Raw genomic sequence first — 20074 nt, forward strand, 5'->3', positions numbered from 1 at the left:
TATTGCCTGGTTTTTATCCACCCTTGATTCCCTAAGTATAGATCTTCTCCTCAACTTAGGGCCATGCCTTTTTAACTTTCTTGTCTAAATTGTTACCTCTAAAATACCTCAATTCCATGTGAAGGCAATGACTCTGTGGGGATTCCTGCATATCCCTATTTTAGAAGAATCAGCCAATGGCCTCTCTGTTCTGGTCTCAGATCCCATTCCCATGTCTCCCTTACAGCAGGCAGGGAGAGGTGTCTTCACCGTACATAGGCAGGGATGACAGTCCTTGTCAGTAGGAAGATGTTACTGAAGACATGTCCTTCTCCCTCATCGCCCCCCAAAGACTTCAGAAATGGAAGTGTCTGAGGAAGAAATAAGGCAGAATCATTAGAAGCTAGAAACATTTCTAATGGTGTGGATGGGAAAACTGAGATTAAACAAGGCCAAACAAGTTGACCAGTATACAGCTAGTGACTCACAAAACCTCATTTTCCTAACCAAGAACACTGGAGAACAAATGGTGCATACCTTTCCTCTCTGATCCATGAGTAAATAGTTTAAATTACCTTGGTGAGAGATAGAGGATAGGAACCCTAATAATGGCATCTGTGCCAGCCAAACCCTGAGATGCATGAAGTCAGGGCAACAAGGAACAAAAAACTGATTATGGGTCAAGATGGAGGCATAGGTAGATACACTTTGCCTCCTCTCACAACCAAAAGAAGGACAACAACAAATTTAAAAACAAAAAATAAGCAAAACTGCCATAAAATCAAAGTGTATGGAAGTCCAATGACCTTCGAGTTGAAGAAATATTCATCCAGATAGGTATGAGGAGGGGAGATGGGCAGCAAGGTGGGGAGTACTCCTAGCAAGGCAGTGGCTGGAGGACCAGGGCCAGTGATGCAGCAGCTGGCAGAATATGCTCTCCCACATTTACATGCAAATAAACCTGGAGGAACAATTGAGGAGCGACACAGACCACACAACCCAGGGTCTAGCATGAGGAAATAAAGCTTCAAAACCTCTGACTGAAAAGACCTGTGGATGATGCGGTAGTGGGAGAAACTCCCAGCCCTACAAGAGAGTTCCTTGAAGAGACACACAGGGTCCTAGAATGCACACAAAACCACCCACCTGGGAATCAGCACCAGAAGAGCCCACTTTGCTTGTGGGTAGCAGAGGAAGTGACTGAAAGCTAAAATTACCTAAGGCTAAGAGGGGAGCAAGTGGCATTGTTCCCTCTCTAACCCCTCCCCCACATACAGAGCTACAAAGTAGTGATGTGAATTGCCCCACCCTGGCAAATACCTAAGGCTTTACCCCTTTACTACATAACAGGTGCACCAAGACAAAAAATATGGCCCAAATGAAAGAACAGATCAAAGCTCCAGAGGAAAATACAAGTAAGTGATAAAGAGAAAGCCAACATATCAGATGCAGAGTTCAAAACACTGGTAATCATGATGCTCACAGAACTGGTTGAGTATACTTGCAAAATAGAGAAAAAAGTGAAGGCTATGAAAAGTGAAAGAAGGAAGATATACAGGGAACCAAGAGTGACAGGAAGGAAATGGGAATTCAAGTCAATGGTTTGGACCAGAAGGAAGAAAGAAACATTCAACCAGACCAGAATGAAGAAAAAAGAATTCAAAAAAATGAAGAGGGTTTAGGAACCTCTGGGACAACGTTAAAAGTTCCAACATCTGAATCATAGGGGTGCCAGGAGGAGAAGAGGAAGAGCAAGAAATTGAAAACTTATTTGAAAACATAATGGAGAACTTCCCTAATCTGGCAAAAAGAAATAGACTTCCAGCAACTCCAGGAAGCTCAGAGTTCCAAAGAAGTTGAACACACCAAGAGGAACACACCAAGGCACATCAGAATTACATTACCCAAGATTAAAGATAAGGGCAGACTCTTAAAAGCATCAAGAGAAAAGGAGACAGTTACCTACAAAGGAGTGCCCAAAAGACCATAAGGTAATTTCTCCAAAGAAACCCTGCACGCAACAAGGGGCTGGAAAGAAGTATTTGAAGTCATGAAAGGCAAGGACCTGCATCCAAGATTACTCTATCCAGCAAAGCTCTCACTGAGAATGGCTGGGCAGATACTGGGCTTCCCAAATAAGGTCAAGTTAAAGGAGTTCATTATCACCAAACCCTTATTGTATGAAATGTTAAAGGGACTTATCTAAGAAAAGGAAGACAAAAACTATGAATAGTATAATGACAACAAACTCACAACTATTAACAACCAAACCTAAAAAATACAAAAATGAAAATGAACTAAGCAAACAACTAGAACAGGAATAGATTCACAGAAATGGAGACCAAATGGAGGGTTGTGGGCGAGGAGGGAGAAGCAGGAGAATTGGGGAAAAGGTACAGGGAATAAGAAGCATGAATAGTAGATACAAAATAGACAGGGGGAGGTTAGGAATAGTGTGGGAAATGTAGAAACCAAAGAACTGATCTGTACAACCCATGGACATGAACTAAGATGGGGGAATACTGGTGGGAGGTGGGTATGGGGCAGAGGGGAATAAAGGGGAGAAAAAATGGCACAACTCTAATAGCATAATCAATAAAATATATTTTTAAAAAACCATCTGATTAGAGCCAGAGAGATCCAAGATAAGTAAACCAATAAAATAGATCAAAGAATAATCCCAAACTCCCCTATATGATCATTTTCATGCATCAGCATGTTAAAAGTATTCTGCTGAAACCTCCCCTAAGATTGTCACCTGCAGAAGAAAGATAAAAACTTTCAAGACAAAAAATACCAGTGCAAGTTCACTCTAGAGGATGCCTACGGTCTTTCTATAGCATGGACTTTTTACTTTCTTCCTCCTAAACTCTAGGGGTCCCCACAAGACTTGGAACCAGGGCAGCAGAGGGCAGCAGCAGCTCATCCTTGGCTTATCCCCAGAACCTGTCTCCAAGGCCCCCTTTCTCTCTGACTTTCCAGTGAGCTAAAAGCAACCCCGCCTTGACTCACTTCTGTCACTGTGACTTTTACCTCTCAGTGAGTCCACACAGCCCAGTGTGGCTCACTTCTTTTCAATAACATTTCTAGGGAGTCAAAGCAGAGCTCCACCTAGGTACTCTCTTGCTGCTTCTTCCACCCTAAATCCTTCATTTGTTTCACTGTCGTCAATGTTAGTAAATGTACTCTCAAAATCAACTTGACCTGTGATATAAAATCTTTCCTATACAAGGTCAAGAGAACACACACTATGGCTGGCCTGAGGCACACCCAGTCTGGGTCCCCTCCTCATCCTGTGACATTATTGTAAGTTTCATTTGTCAGAAAAATCATACCAGCATCCTGAGTTACCCAAAGGAACCATTAGATCAAGTATACTCACGTTGTTCAGCCTGCAGCTCAGTCTCTCTTGCCTCTGTTTCCCAGTGCTTTGTTGTGGGCTACTTGTTTTTCCTGAAGAAGAAGCACACTGGGTTCAATGTACCGGGTGCTGCTGGGAGATGAGTTTAAAAAGAAATAAAACAAAATCCTTCTCGCAGTCACTGGGGCTTACAAGCTGTTCAGGGCTGAGCTTTCTTAACAACATTTCCTTCCTGTAATCGTCAAGAAACCAATTAATGCAGTTCATTTGCATAAGTGTTTACTGGTGTCTGTGTGGAGAAGAAAGAGTCGTATTTGGTGGGATTTCATAGAAATGAACTTAGCACTCAGGGGTGATGTGCATAACTCTGTGCAAGACAGATAACAAAAACAAGCCTCAATAATTTCAAAAAGATTGAAATCATACCAAGCATTTTCTTGGATCACAAGGGACTGAAGCTAGAAACCAACCCCAAGGAAGAAAACCCCAAACACTCAGAATCATGGAGGTTAAATAGCATGCTATGAAATAATGAATGGGTGAAGAATGGTATTAGGGAAGAAATCAAAAGGTATCTGGAAGCAAATGAAAATGAACTCACAACAACCCAAAACTTATGGGACACAGCCAAGGCAGTCCTGAGAGGGAAGTTCATAGCGATACAGGCCCACCTAAAAAAGTTAGAAACATTCCAAACAAACAACCTAACCCTACGTCTACAAGAACTCGAAGAACAACAACAAAGACAGCCCAGAGCAAGCAGAAGGAAGGAAATAACCAAGATCAGAGCAGAATTAAATCACATAGAGACTAAAAGCACAATTCTAAGGATCAATGAATCCAAGAGCTGGTTCTTTGAAAAGATAAACAAAATCAACAAGCCTTTACGCAGACTCATCAAGAAAAAAAGAGAGAGAACCCAAATAAACACAATCAGAAATGAAAGAGGAGAGATTGCAACAGATACCACAGAAATAGAAAGGAGTGTAAGAAATTACTACGAAGAGCTGTATGCCAAGAAATTTGAAAACCTAGGTGAAATGGACAAATTTCTAGAAAAATATAATCTTCCAAAACCCAGTGAAGAAGAAGCAGAAAGCCTGAACAAACCAATAACAGCAAAAGAAATTGAAGCAGTCATCAAAAAACTCCCAACACACAAAAGCCCTAGACCAGATGGTTTCACAGGAGAATTCTACAAAGCATTTAAGGAAGAGCTAACCCCTATCCTTTACAGACTATTTCAAAAAATCCAAAAAAATGGGAGACTCCCAAACTCTTTTTATGAGGCCAACATCATCCTAATTCCAAAACCAGATAAAGACACAACAAAGAAAGAAAACTTCAGGCCAATATCGCTGATGAACATTGATGCTAAAATCCTCAACAAAATACTGGCAAACTGCATCCAACAGTGCATTAAAAAGATCATACACCATGACCAAGTGGGATTCATCCCAGGGATGCAAGGATGGTACAATATTTGCAAATCAGTAAATGTAATACATCACATAAACAAAAACAAAGACAAAAACCACATGATCATATCAATTGATGCAGAAAAAGCATTTGATAAGGTACAGCACCCATTTGTGATAAAAACACTCAGCAAAGTGGGAATAGAGGGAGCATTCCTCAACATATTAAAGGCCATATAGGAGAGACCTACAGCCAACATCATACTCAATGGGTAAAAATTAAAATCTTTTCCACTAAGATCAGGAAAAAGACAAGGCTGTCCACTTTCACCACTTCTATTCAATATAGTACTGGAAGTTTTAGCCACAATGATCAGACAAGAAAAAGAAATAAAAGGCATTTAAATCGGAAAGGAGGAAACAAAACTGTCACTGTTTGCAGATGACATGATAGTGTACATAGAAAATCCTATAGACTACACCAAAAAACTACTTGACCTAATAAATGAATTTGGCAGAACAGCGGGATACAAAGTCAATATCCAGAAATCAAAGGCATTTCTGTACACCAACAATGAAAGAGCAGAAGCAGAAATCAAGGGAAAAATCCCATTTGAAATAGCAAAAAGCAAAATAAAATACCTAGGAATAAACCTAACCAAAGAGTTAAAAGACCTGTATTCAGAAAACTACATAACACTGAGGAACGAAATCAAGGAAGACACAAACAAATGGAAACATATACCGTGTTCATGGATCGGAAGAATTAATATCATCAAAATGTCCATACTACCCAAAGCAATTTACACATCCAATGCAATACCTATTAAAGTACCAGTGGCTTATTTCATAGACATAGAACAAACACTTCAAAAATTTATATGGAACCATAAACGACCCCGAATAGCTGCTGCAATTTTGAGAAAGAAGAGTAAAGTAGGAGGGATCACAATATCTGATACTAAACTATACTACAAGGCCACTGTAATCAAAAGAGCCTGGTACTGGCACAAAAACAGGCACATGGACCAATGGAACAGAACAGAGAGCCCAGAAATAAACCCACGTCTATAGAGTCAATTAATATTTGACAAAGAAGCAGCAACATAAAGTGGAATAAAAATAGCCTCTTAAACAAATGGTGTTGGGAGACCTGGACAGCTAAGTGCAAAAAAATGAAACTCGAGCACCAACTTACACCTTATACAAAAATAAATTCAAGGTGGATAAAAGGCTTAAATATAAAACATGACACCATTAAAGTCCTAGAAGAGAATGTAGGTAGGAAAATCTCAGATATTTCACGAAGAAACTTTTTTACTGACGTGTCTCCTAGAGCAAGAGACATAAAGGAAAGAATAAACAAATGGGACCTCATCAAAATAAAAAGCTTTTGCACAGCTAAAGAAAACAGTATCAAAATAAAAAGAGAACCAACTGTATGGGAAAACATATTTGCGAATGATACCTCAGACAAGGGTTTAATCTCCAAAATATATAGAGAACTTACATGACTACACTCTAAGAACACAAGCAACCCAATTAAAAAATGGGCAAAGGACTTGAACAGACACTTCTCCAAGGAGGACATACAGAAAATCCAAAGACACATGAAACGATGTTCAATGTCGCTAGCTATCAGAGAGATGCAAATTAAAACCACAATGAGATACCACTTCACACCAGTCAGAATGGCCATCATAAACAAAGCAACAAACAACAAGTGTTGGAGAGGTTGTGGAGAAAAGGGGACCCTAGTGCACTGTTGGTAGGACTGCAGACTGGTACAACCACTATGGAAAGCAGTATGGAACTTCCTCAGAAAACTAAAAATGGATGTGCCTTTTGATCCAGCAATTCCACTGCTGGGACTATATCCTAAGAGCCATAAAACACCAATACAAAAGAACCTTTGCACCCCGATGTTCATAGCAGCACAATTTACAATAGCTGGGTGCTGGAAGCAACCAAGATGCCCATCAGTAAATGAATGGATCAAAAAACTATGGTACATTTACACAGTGGAATTCTATGCAGCAGAAAGAAAGAAGGAGCTCCTACCCTTTGCAACAGCTTGGATGGAGCTGGAAAGCATTATGCTAAGTGGAACAAGCCAAGCAGTGAAAGACAAATACCATATAATCTCACCTTTAACAGGAACCTAAAGAACAAAAGAAGAAACAAGCAAAATATAACCAAAGTCCCTGAAATAGAGGACAGGCTGATAGTGACTAGAGGGGAGAGAAGACCGAATTTCAGGGGAGAATGGGGAGGGTTTACAGGAACAAATTTAAAGGACACATGGACAAAAACTAGGGGGAGGGTGGTAATGGGAGGGAAGTGGGGAGGATTGGGTGGGTGGGCTGGAATGGGAGTAAAAGGGAGAAAACTGTACTTGAACAAAGATTAAAAGAAAAGAAAAGAAAAAAATAAAGTATTACTATAGGTAAAAAAAAAAGACAGATAAGAAACACCACTGAAGAGAAATAACCTATTCATGAGCACATATTTTATGATCTTTCTTTTCTCATGTATCAGTTTCCTATTCACTCACAGTATTCAAATCCATGGGTCAGTGTGTGTTCTGGGGGAAACCCAAAATAAGAAACCCACTGCCTTGGTTAAAAAAACCAAAACAAAACAACTGCCAAACAATGAGAACAGGAGATTAATGACTGCAAAAGATAGAGAGGCTGCATATCTAATTTAACCCAACTCATCCACCAAATGATGCTCATGGATCTTGTTTGACATCCCTGCCAGTTCTGAGCACTTCCAGGAATGGGGAACTGTTGCTACTCTGGGTTCTCTTGTTAGAGAAAGGTAGCATATGGAGTACTATACTCTACTCACCCAGAGAGGAATGAGTGTTTCCATAAGATTCAGTCCCTTTACACAGATCTCACTGCTCTGGGCTAGGATGGCTTACATATACTCATGTGTATTCTGTATCCCCTGAGATCCTGGAGGAAAACAGAAGGCAACCTTAAAGTCTATCATTAAAGGAAGATTAGTGAAGGGTATATTTATAGAAATGTGGGAAAGTTGTGGTGACCCAAAGGGCTGTTGACACACCTGGGAACCAGTAATATAGGGAAGTTGTTCCCCTCAGATATAAGGGACAAGAGGCATGAACCCTGTTACTATAGCAGCCAGCACGAGCTGCAGCCAAAGATGCAAGCTACCCGATGAGGTCTTAGGAGACCTCAGCTCTGCCCAAACTGTGACCAGCAAAGAAAGCATGAACTCTCACGTCTCTCTCCTCCTGACTCCCCCTTTCATGGGCTGAACCACCAGTAGGATCAGCACACAGGGATGTGTGGGTGATGCCATCCACACAAGCTACAGAATACAGGTTTGCTTCTGCTCTTAAGAACTTGGGATATTATTCTATCACCTGGGATCTCCCCAAATCCTGCCCACATTTTGGAAGAAGGCCCTGTATTCAATGTCCCTCAAGTTATCCCTTTGAATGTTCCACCTCAGCTTTCCCAGTTATCTGACTCCTCTAACAGCAGAAAGTGGATTTGGGGTGGCAAGTGGGTTCTTGTTCCTCTCTTTGGTCTCCATTCCCCTGCCCCACATGGAGGCAAACAGGATATCTGTGCCTATTTTTAATTTAAAAGAAAAACTTCAAAGACTTGTGCAAATTAACTCAGGGTTCCCAGTAAATACATGACAACTTCTCCTATCCTGCAGAAGGCCTGGCTCATGGAAATCTCAGGGAAACTTGCCATACTATTTTTTTTATTGAATAGATCCACTTTCTCTTTGGATAAAAAGGAGTGCATAAATTGTCCAGCTCACTTTATAATTCACTATTTTTCATAAATAGAGTATTTTCCTTCTAAAAAGTCCTTGTGAAAAGAGAGCTGGGTGTGGGGACCCATGAGGCTGCTAGAATGTTATTAGGGACTGTGATCTTTTTGATTCAAAGCCTGATATATCTTCAGGACCTGAAAGGAGCACAGAAGTAAATCTGTTCAAGTTCTTGACTCTTCAGATTTGGATGTCTTGCTTTTCCTGTCTTCCAGATAAGTGCAAACATTTCTAATTCTAATTTCTAGTTCTAAGATTAAGATGGATGTAAGTGGGATGGAGAAGGGAACTTTTCTTCAGAAGATGTCCTTTGAATTGGATGGATGGTCCATCCCTGAAGAGTATGAAAGGATAAAGGTTGTAAAGTCTCTCAGAGCAGGGCAGCTCCATTTGGGTGGGGTTCAAGACACTATTTAGCTCCTGTAAGCAAATATAAGGAAAGAATTTCAAAAGCTCCTCAGATAAAAAAATAATAAAAAGTTGTATTAAGGAGTCATCATGCTGGAATAAAATTAAAACATAGGCTCTGCAGTCACTGTTTGCAGAGACAGCCACATAGTGAATGACACTCTGTAATTTGTACAAATGTGGTAGATAGGTAAAAAACTGGTTGTCAGAATCTTGTAATGATTTTGTACTTGGAATATTTCCCTAGTGAAAATCTGAAAAGTAAACATGCAGTTTAAAAGGAAACATTTCACTTGGAAAACGTAAAATGAAATAATGTGTAAATCCTGTAAGGGATAAAAGTCCAAATGGGGCTCAGATTTAAAAAAGAAACCTTTTTATTGTCTAACAATTTTTTAATGAGAAAAAGGATATTTTGACATTGCAATGGCCTCAGGTTCTGTGCCTAGTTATAACATAAAGAACAAGAGCCTGCAAATTGACAACATGGTAACAATGAGGACTTGAAAAGATGAGTTTTTTTTTTAAAGCGAACGTATAGAAATCATTGGAACATATATATATATTTGTTACTGAATGGAGTTTTATTACATAAAACTAAGTTTGAAATATTGGGTTATATAACTAATTCAGTTTCTTAAATTCTTAAACACAAGAAGTGATTTTTCTCTCACCTTGTTAGTTCTCCAAAATGTTCTTAATTTAGAATGCTTCCCTTTTTTCTTTGTGTTTATGCACAAGAAGCTCCTACTGATTCAGGGAATCCAGATGCTCCTGAGGCTTCTAACTAGAGACAGCTCAGTCTCTATTTCTTGAATACTTGTGAAAAATTTATTTTGCAGTTATAGTTGGCACATGATATTATATTAGTTTAGGGTATACAACATCATGATTAGGCATTTATGTACCACATGAAATAACCACCATGATAAGTCAGGTACCCACCTGGCACCATACATAGCTGTTACAATATTATTGCTTTCCTCCTCTGTGTTGTCTTACATCCTGGGGACTATTTATCACTGGCCATCTGGTTTTCTTCCTCCCTTATTGAATTCTTCATAATCTAACATTTCTGCAGTGATGCACCCATAGCTGGGAAACAATGTTTACATTATGGAGAGAGGAATGATTACATAACTAATGTGAGGGACAATTCTTCTTTGAAGTCAAAGACTGCCCATCAGTTCTTAGATAAGGCATGTACAGAAGATTAAGAACTGTACATGCAACTTTAAAAAATCATCCCTAAATAGTTCAAAAGAATGGCATGCAATTTGAAAGTAGAGTCTGCTATCCATTGTGTGATTTTATATTAAAATTTTCAGTGATATATTTAGGAAAAAACCCAGAAATTATTTGGTCTGAGCCTCTCACTTTGCACATGAAGTAACTGCCAAGCAGAGAAGGGCAGTGATTTTCTTATCACTCCACCTAGGTCCTGGCAAAACAAGGACTGTCTTATTTTTTTCAGCCCAGATTAATGCCTTCACTGTTATATAAAGGGCAAAAATGAATATATGAGTACATATAATATGTAAAATGTCAATTTCATTATGTAAAATTTCATGTCTACATATATTAGAAGACATAATAGATGCTTGTACATTTTTATAATATTAGTTTGGATTTAAAAGAAGAAAATCAGATGACATCTGTGCAAAAAAAAAAAAAAAGGAAGAAAGAATAAGAAATGAGACATCCAAGGTTGGGGTGGTGTAGGTAGAAGCTACACTCACCTTCTCCCAGGGTCAAAGTGGAGTTACAACTAAATTATAGAACAACTGACCCTGAATAACTAACTGAAGATTAGCTGAACAGACCCCTTTAACCAAAGATTTAGATTAGAAGCCACATCAAGCCTGGCAGGAAGGGTGGAGATGGAAAAAGGGCTGGCCATGCTTTCACGGATAGTGGCTGGGGAACTGAAGGGATATCTCAGTTGTGGGGGATTTCCCTGAAAAAGATGCCGCCTAATTCCCAAATTGGTCTTTAAAGTCCAGAGCATCGGAGCCAAGAAGAGGTGCCCATACGATATCTGACTGTGAAAAGCAGCAGGGCTTCTGTCCACCAGGGAGAAACTGGAGCCCACTAGAGACACAGGCACTCTCTTAATGCACCAACATACACAATTTTGTTCTCAGACACTCAACCTGGGCTACAGTGGAGGGAAGACTGAGCAGACCAATGTTGCATAAGGAGAATCTGTGGTTTGTGGCTCTGCAGAAAAAGCTGAAGGGACATTTGCCAGAAACCCTGTGCTGATTCATTCTCCCATACCGCAGAGACCATCTTTCTTGGGTGGAGCACTCCCATGTTTGTGGCAACAGTCTGGAGAGCAGTAAGACTTCCTTTGCCTTCTGGACTTCCTTTCACCCACACTGCAGACCTGTCCCTGCTGACAAGTATAGCCAAGGTTCTTTCAGTGAGAGGGCCTGTCAACCAGGAGGTGGAGGTATGCAGAGGTGGATCTTGAGGTGCCTTGGGACTTTTCCTGACCAGGCCTGTGCCTGGTGCTGATAAAACCCAGCTTTGGTGCACAGATTGATCCACCCATGTGCACCCAGGTCCAGCAGTGGAAGCCAGAAACTGTGGATGACTTGTAGCTCCAAACAGGTTGCCCAGGGCCAGTCAAAGGCAGCCTCTGACATTGGCCTGCAGCAGAGTCTCTTCCTAGAGGCCCAGAACAAACATCCCCAGTGGCCAGCTTCAGACAACATCAGAGCAGGATCCAATAAGCTTCATAAGCAGCAAATCCAATGGGAGAACTTGGTAGGCACCAAACCCCCACTGAGAAAAAATTCCACTATGTGTGGTCTGCACATGTACATCATCTTATATGCTGTGGTCAGGGTTGAGCCTCACAGTGAGCCAGCCTGAGTTTTGATACCATGCATGAACATGCCAATAGCAATCAAAACTCAACTACAACAAGAGGAAATACATAATATTAAAAAAGAACATTCCTGGAGCACCCAGGTCAGGTGAACAAGAAGACTGCACCACTGCATATTACTAGGCACCTACAACATAAGGCAACTTCACAAAGCCTGAGAGTCATAGAAGATTCATGCAATACACAGAAACAAACAAAAAGAGGCAGCCAAAGTAGGGAGACAAAAAAAAACACCCCAAATGAAAGAAAAGGAGGAATCTCCAGCAAAAGAGCTAAATGAAATGGAGGCAGGCAATTGATCAGTTTTAGAGTTCAATACAATGGCTATAAGAATGTTCTATGCCATGAAAAAGATACATAAACCATAAAAAAGAACCAGTCAGAAATGAAGAATACAATATCTGAAATGAAGAATACACTGAAAGGAATGAATAGTAGGTTAGATGAAGCAGTTGACCAAATAAGCAATTTGGAGACAAGGTAGAAAAAACACCCAATCAGAGCAGCAAAAAGAATTAAAAAATATGAGGATAGTTTAAGGCACCTTTGGAACAGCATGAAAAAAACAACAACATATATATCAAAGGGGTAATAGAAGGAGAACAGAGCAAGGGATTGAGAACCTATTGAAGAAATAATGACTGAAAACTTCCTTGACCTGGTGAAGAAAAAAGACACATAACTAGAGGGAATGCAGAAAGTCCCAAACAAGATGGATCCAAAGAGGTCCACACAAAGAAACATCATAATTAAAATGGCAAATGTTAAAGAAAAAAGTTGGAATCTTAAAAGCCACAAGAGAAAGACAGTTACCTACGAGGGAGCTTCATAAAACTGTCAGTTGATTTCTTAACAGAAACTATGCAGGCCAGAAGGGATTGGCAACAAATATTCAAAGGGATGAAAAGGAAGGACCTTCCATTAAGATTTCTTTACCCAGCAAGGCTATAACTTAAAATTGAAAGAGGAAAAACAGCTTCTCAGACAAGAAAAAGCTAAAAGAGTGTTACCACCAAAGCAGTATTACAAGACATGTCAAAGAGCCTGCTTGAAGAAGAAACAAAATTAGATGAAGAAGGGACAGAGGAACATAGTTAAAAGAATAAAATGGCAATAAATACACACCTATCATAGGCACTTTAAATGTATATGCCTTAAATGCTACAATCAAAAGACATAGGGTGGCTGAATGGATAAGAGAAAAAAACCCATATATATACTCACTCCAGAAGACTCATCTCAGAATGAAAGATACACACAGACTAAAGATAAAGGGATGGATAAAGATATTTTATGCAAATAGTAAGGATTTAAAAAGGTATATATAATACTTAGATCACACAGAATAGACTTTAAAATAAGGCTGTAGTAAGAGACAAAGAAGGACACTACATAATGATAAAGGGGGCAATCAAACAAGAGGATATAACCCTTGTAAACATTTATACACCCAACATGGGACCTGCAAAATATATAAAGCCAATCTTGATGCATGTAAAGTGAGAGACTGACAGTAATTCAGTCATGATAGGCGATTTTACCCCTCCATTGACAGCAATGGTTAGGTTATCCAGACTGAAAATCAACAAGCAAATGACGGCCTTAAATGACAAACTAGATCAGAAAGATTTCATTGATATCTTCAGAACATTTCATCCCAAAGTAACAGAATAAACATTCTTTCCAAGTGTGCATGAAACATTATCTAGGATAGATCACAAGTTAAAACACAAAATAAGTCTCAATAAATTTAAGAAAATGAAAACCATATCAAGACGCTTCTCTGACATAATGAGAAGAAACTACAAATCAATTCCAAAACAATAAGTAAAAAACACACAGAGACCTGAAGGCTAAATATCATGTTGCTAAACAAGAAATGGATTAACAATGATAATCAAGGAAGAAATCAAAAGATACCTTGAAAGAAATGAAAATGAGAACACATTTGCTACCCAGAATCTATGAGACACAGTGAAAGCAGTCCTAAGATGGAAATTCATAGTATTACAGGCCTATCTCAAGACTCAGGGATAATCTCAATAAGCAATCTAACTTCACACTTCAAAGAACTTGAAAAAGAACACCAATCAAAGCTCTAAGTGAGTAGAAGGAAGGAAATAATAAAGATCAGAAGTAAATGAAATGGAGTAAAAAAGAACCATACAAAAGATAAAGGAAAGCAAGAACTGGTTCTTTGAAAAGGTAAGGAAGATTGACAAATCTTTCATTAGACTCATCACAACAAAAACAAAGAGAACCCAAATAAATAAAATCAGAAATGAAAGAGAAGTAACAACTGACATCAACCCCCCCACAAGATTGTAAAAAAATATGATGAACAACTGTATACTAACAAATTCAACAACCTATGTATAATAGATAAATTTCTAGAAACATACAATCTTCAAAAACTGAATCAGAAAGAATCAGAATACCTGAATACACAGATTAAAACTAGTGAAATTGAAGCAGTAATAAAAAAACTCCCGGAGAATTGACGGCTGCTGCGAGTGGGTCACTACTCTCTCTTCGATTAAAGAGCGTGGTCCGGGACCCCACTACGTGATTCACACAGATACCTCAGAATGCCAGGTGTAAGTTGTAGATTTTATCAACACAAATTTCCCGAGGTGGAAAATGTAGTGATGGTGAATGTAAGATCCATTGCTGAAATGGGGGCTTACGTCAGCCTGCTGGAATACAACAATATTGAAGGCATGATTCTTCTTAGTGAGTTGTCCAGAAGGCGTATTCGTTCTATAAACAAACTCATCCGAATTGGCAGGAATGAATGTGTGGTTGTCATTAGAGTGGACAAAGGAAAAGGATACAGTGATTTGTCAAAAAGAAGAGTTTCTCCAGAGGAAGCAATCAAATGTGAAGATAAATTCACCAAATCCAAAACTGTTTATAGCATTCTCCGTCATGTTGCTGAGGTGTTAGAGTACACCAAGGATGAGCAGCTGGACCCTGTTCCAGAGGACTGCTTGGGTCTTCGATGACAAGTACAAGAGACCTGAATACGGTGCCTATGATGCATTTCAGCATGCAGTCTCAGACCCATCTATTTTGGATAGTTTAGATTTGAGCGAAGATGAACGGGAAGTGCTCATTAACAATATTAATAGGCGTTTGACCCCACAGGCTGTCAAAATTCGAGCAGATATTGAAGTGGCATGCCACGGTTATGAAGGCATTGACGCCGTGAAAGAAGCCCTGCGAGCAGGTTTGAACTGTTCTGCAGAGACCATGCCCATCAAGATTAATCTCATAGCTCTTCCTCGGTATGTGATGACTACAACAACCCTGGAGAGGAAAGAAGGCCTCTCCGTCCTCAATCAAGCCATGGCTGTTATTAAAGAAAAGATTGAAGAAAAGAGGGGTGTCTTCAATGTTCAAATGGAGCCCAAAGTGGTCACAGATACAGATGAAACTGAACTTGTGAGGCAGCTGGAAAGGCTTGAGAGAGAAAATGCAGAAGTGGATGGAGATGATGACGCAGAAGAAATGGAAGCCAAAGCTGAAGATTAACGTTGTAGGAAACAGTCCAGTTTAAGGAACACAAAACAGCCCTTCCTGGCTATAAACCCTAGACTTAAAAGTTTTCCAGTATTGAAAACTTCAAAGTTGAATATTTTTAATTTCCAAGTATTTAAGTGTTCTAACAGACCAAAACGTGTAATGCCCTCCTAAAATATCAGCTGTTTTCACACAGTAGCTCCAAGACATTGAGCATTTTTAAGCTAAGAAGGGATAAAATTGGGTTTTCCATTTCTCATGTCTCCAGATTGACATGCCTTTGTAGTTCAGTGCCTCCATGTAATTTATCAGGGGCACCCAAAGCAAATAGTCCCAATCTTTCTTTATAAATGTATTAAGCAAACATTAAATAAATTTCTGGGATATTAAAAAAAAACTCCCAACAAACAAAAGTCTTGGATGGGATGGCTTTACAGGTAAATTGTATGAAACATTCAAAGAAATACTAAAACCTAATCTTCTGAAACTATTCCAAAAAATATTCAAGAAAAGGGAATACACCCAAGTTCATATACAAGGCCAGTGTTATTGTAATTCTAAAACCAGATAAAGACACTGCAAAGAAAGAAAATTATAGGCCAGTCTTTGCAATGAACATAGAACTAAAATCCTCAATAAATATTAGCAAACCAGAACCACCAAAATATTAAAAAGATCACACACCATGACCAAGTGACATTTATTATGGTGACGTAAGGTGAGTATAATATTTGCAAATCAATGAACGTGATACACCACATGAATAAAATGAAAGATAAAAACTACACGATTATATCAATAGATGCAGAAAAGCATTTGATAAAACTCAGTATTCATATATGATAAAAATTGTCAGCAAAGTGGGACTAGAGGGAACATACCTCAATGTAATGAAGACAATATACGACAAACCCACATCCAACATTATACTCAATGGGCTAACACCAAACCTGTTTCCCTTAAGATTGGGAACAAGACATAATGTCCGCTTTTACCATCTTATTCAACATAGCACTGGAAGCCCTAGAACAGCAGTCAGACAAGAAAAAGACACAAAATGCACCCATATTAGAAAGGAAAAAGTAAAACTGTCATTATTTATTTGCAGATAACATAACACTGCATATAGAGGATCCTAAAGATTCCACCAAAAAAAAAAAAACTGGAACTGATCATTGAGTTCAGCAAAAGAGCAGGATACAAAATAGGTATCCAGAAACCAGTTGCAACTTTATGCCCCAATAATGAACTATGAGAAAGAAAAACTTAGAAAACTGTTTGATTCACAGTTACTTCAAAAAGAACACCTAAGAATAAACCAAACAAGGATGTAAAAGACTTGTGCTTGGAACATTATAAGACACTGAAGAAAGAAATTAAATAAGATACAAAAAAGTGGCAGCATATAGCATGGTTTTGGGTTGGAAGAATTAACATCATTAAAATGTTTCTACTATAGCAATCTATAGATTCAACACAATTTTTATTAAAATACCTATGGCATATTTCATAGAACAAGAACAAATACGCCAAAAATTTATATAAAACCACAAAAGACCGTAAGAGATACAGTGATCTTAAGAAAAAAGAACAAAGTTGGAGGATTATGCACCTTATGTCAGACTGTACTACAAGGTCATAGTAATTAAAACATCATGGTACTGGCATAAAAACAGACATAGATAGAGAGCCCGGAAATAAACCCATGCCAATATAACCAATTAATATTTGACAAAGGAGGCAAAAACATACAATGGGCTAAAGATGGTATATTGAAGAAATGGTGTTTGGGAAAATAAGACAGATACATGCAAAAATAAAAAAACTAGACCACCTCTTTACACTATACACAAGAATTAACTCAAAATGGATTAAAAACTTAAATGCTTAACTCAAAACCATAAAATTCCTAAAAGGAAACAATGGCAGTAAAATCTCAAACATTTCTTGTAGCAATATTTATTCTGATATAGCTCCTTTGGCAAGAGAAACAAAAGAAAAATAAACAAATGGAACCACATCAAACTAAAAAGTTTTTGCACAGCAAGGGAAACTATCAATAAAATGAAAAGACAACCCAGTGAGTAGAAGAACATATTCACCATCACATCTGATAAGGGGTTAATATCTAAAATGTATACAAGTCAACACCAAAGCCATAACAAAACAAATTAAAAACAGTTCAATTTAAAAAATGGTCTAAGGACTTGAGTAGACACTTCTCCAAAGAGGACATATGGCTGGACAAGACACATATAAAAAGATATTCAACATCAGTAATCAGAGAGATGCAAACTAAAATCACAATATCGCCTCACATCTGTCAGAATGGCTGTCATCAATAAATTAAGTTCCGGTGAAGATGTGGAGAAAAGAATCCTCATGCACTGTTGGTAGAAATGCAGATTGGTCAGCTACTGTGGGAAGCAGTATGGAGTTACCTCTAAAAGTTAAAAAATAAAGTTGCTTTTTAAAAAATGGAAGACCCAGTGATTTGACTTGTGGGAATTTATCCAAAGAAACCCAGGCCACAAATTCAAAAGAATATATGTACCCCATGTTCAGTGCAGCACTATTTACAATAGCCAATATTGGGAAGCAGCCCAAATGTCCATCAGTAGATGAGAGGGTACAAAAGCAGTGGTACAGTAATACTACTTGGTTTTAAAAAATAAAGGAGAAAATCTCACTATTTGCAACAGCGTGTATGGACCTGGAGAACATTATGCTAAGTGAAATAAGCCAGTCAGAGGAAGACAAGTACAATATGATTTTACTAATATGTGAAATCTAGTGAACAAAAGGAACTAACCAAGTAGAGACAGACTCATAGATGGAAAACAGACTGACCGCTGTGGGGTAGGGGCAGAGTAAAGTGATTGAACAAAAAGAAAACCTCATGGACGTGGATCACAATGTGGTGATCCCTTGGGGAAGAGGAGGTGGGGAGAAGTGGAGGAGGGTAAAGGGGGGATAAATGGTGATGGACAGAGACTGACTTGGATGGGGAATATAAACTACAGCACACAGATGATGGGTTATAGAATTGTGAACCTGAAACCTGTGTAATTTGGTTACCCAGTGTCACCCCAATAAATTCAACAAAAAGGAAACAAAAGGAGTAGAGGGATGAGTAAAACTTACTACTGTAAGTAATAAAGAACAGAATAAAGTTATAAAGAAATAGGCTAATTAGCCTAAGATAGGAGAATGAAAATAAAATATTAATCTCTAATATTAATGTAGGCAGACCAAGCCAATTACAGAAAGTTGGAGTAGAGAAATGAGTGTTTTCATGATTAACCAAGGCAAATACAATGTCAGTCCCCTGTGTTGTGTTGTGGGATGAGGAAGTAGAAAATATCCCAGAGAATGTATGTGCCCTGAGAGATCCTACCATAGGTTGGGACATACATGTTCCTGTGATGATCTAAACTTAATCTTGGCTACCATTGCCTTCAAAAAGCCATGGGGTATCAGAATGGATTAGGAGAAAATGGTTATAAAAGAGGCTTTCCTGGAGATAGAATCAGATAAGACTGAAAACAACAGTAAAAACCCAATTTATAACCTCAGCATGCACCATTCATGAAGGACAGGGTGGGGGAGAGGGAGGGAGAAAGGGGGAGAGGGAGGGAGAAGGGAGAGAGAGAGAGAGAGAGAGAGAGAGAGAGAGAGAGAGAGAGAGAGAGAGAGAGAAAGAGAGAGTTACTATAAGGTGTTGGCTCACCTGAGTGCAGAGGTTAAGGAGTTCCATGGTCAGCTGTCTGCAAGCTGGAGACTCAGGACACAGGAAAGCTGGTGGTATGATTTGAAGACCTTAAAGCCAGAGAACTGGTGGTGTTGAAGCCATCCTGAGTCCAAAGGCTTGAGCACCAGGAGTGCCAAAGGCAGAAGTAAAATGTTCCAGCTCAAGCAGTGAGGCAGAGAGCCTTTCAACCTTCCTCTGCCTTTCTCTTTTGCTCAAGCCCTCAGTGGACTGGGTGAGTTTCACCCACATTAGGAAAGGCCCTCTGCTCTACCCAGTTCACCCATTCAAATGGTAATCTCTCCAGGAAACATCCTCAGGGACACACCCAGCAATTATGTTTAACCAGCTCTCTGGGCACCCTCTTAAGTTGACACACAAGATGGCAATAATATGAAGTATTAAAAAAACCATCACTTTGGTTTTTAAAATTAAATAAAATTATAAGAACTCATTGGACCTCACATCTTTATTCCAATTTCATAATTGATTTTATGTCAAAAGAGTCATATTTCTCTTCTGTGAGCTGTTTGCATGAGGCAGCAGCAAATTAGACTGGTAGGGCTGTGTTGTAGTGGGGACTTGAGCACGAGTGGCATTGCCTTTCCTTCCTATTATCTTACACAGTGAATCCCTCCTGGGACTTGAAGTCTCAAGTAAAGCCAAGTAATGGCAGCCACCCTGCTAGAAACTTTTATATATGATCAAAACATGAGGATTATTCGTGAAGTTCTAGGCCCAGCTAATGATAAATAGGTTTATCTTCTTCGTGAATGTCTGATGGGACATTCCAAAGTGATGTCAGACAATGATCAATTTATCTTTATTTAGGATTGTCCTGAATTTTCAGAACGTCTAGCATCCTTGGCTCTATTCTCTAAATGCTTTTAGTGACTTGTCCCCTCCCCCACTCCCTGTGACAA

The 20074-nt window shown here is 39.0% G+C and overlaps 1 protein-coding gene and 1 pseudogene across 10 annotated transcripts in view; one reads left to right on the top strand and one right to left on the bottom strand.

Moving 5' to 3' along the window:
* The window catches only part of LOC123829509 (membrane-spanning 4-domains subfamily A member 8-like), a 37616-nt gene extending 18161 nt beyond the window's left edge, over positions 1 to 19455 (bottom strand). For 3 of the 10 annotated variants that reach the window (XM_045855302.1, XM_045855298.1, XM_045855296.1), the window contains exon 1: positions 3362 to 3551. Coding sequence is in view for 3 of the 10 variants with exons in the window: in XM_045855294.1 (XP_045711250.1) it covers positions 225 to 256 (32 nt within the window). In the remaining 7 variants the exon portion in view is untranslated. Of the gene's footprint in view, positions 1 to 107; positions 134 to 224; positions 351 to 3361; positions 3554 to 19133 lie in introns of those variants that run through there. The other 7 variants (XM_045855301.1, XM_045855299.1, XM_045855300.1 and 4 more) reach the window with 5 other exon arrangements.
* Positions 14462 to 15544, top strand: LOC123829508 (annotated as a pseudogene).
* Positions 19456 to 20074: the final 619 nt, after the last annotated feature.

Source organism: Phyllostomus hastatus, unplaced genomic scaffold, assembly GCF_019186645.2.
Source record: "Phyllostomus hastatus isolate PE091 unplaced genomic scaffold, TTU_PhHast_1.1 phas_scaffold_11, whole genome shotgun sequence".
In the NCBI taxonomy this organism is placed as follows: Eukaryota; Metazoa; Chordata; class Mammalia; order Chiroptera; family Phyllostomidae; genus Phyllostomus; species Phyllostomus hastatus.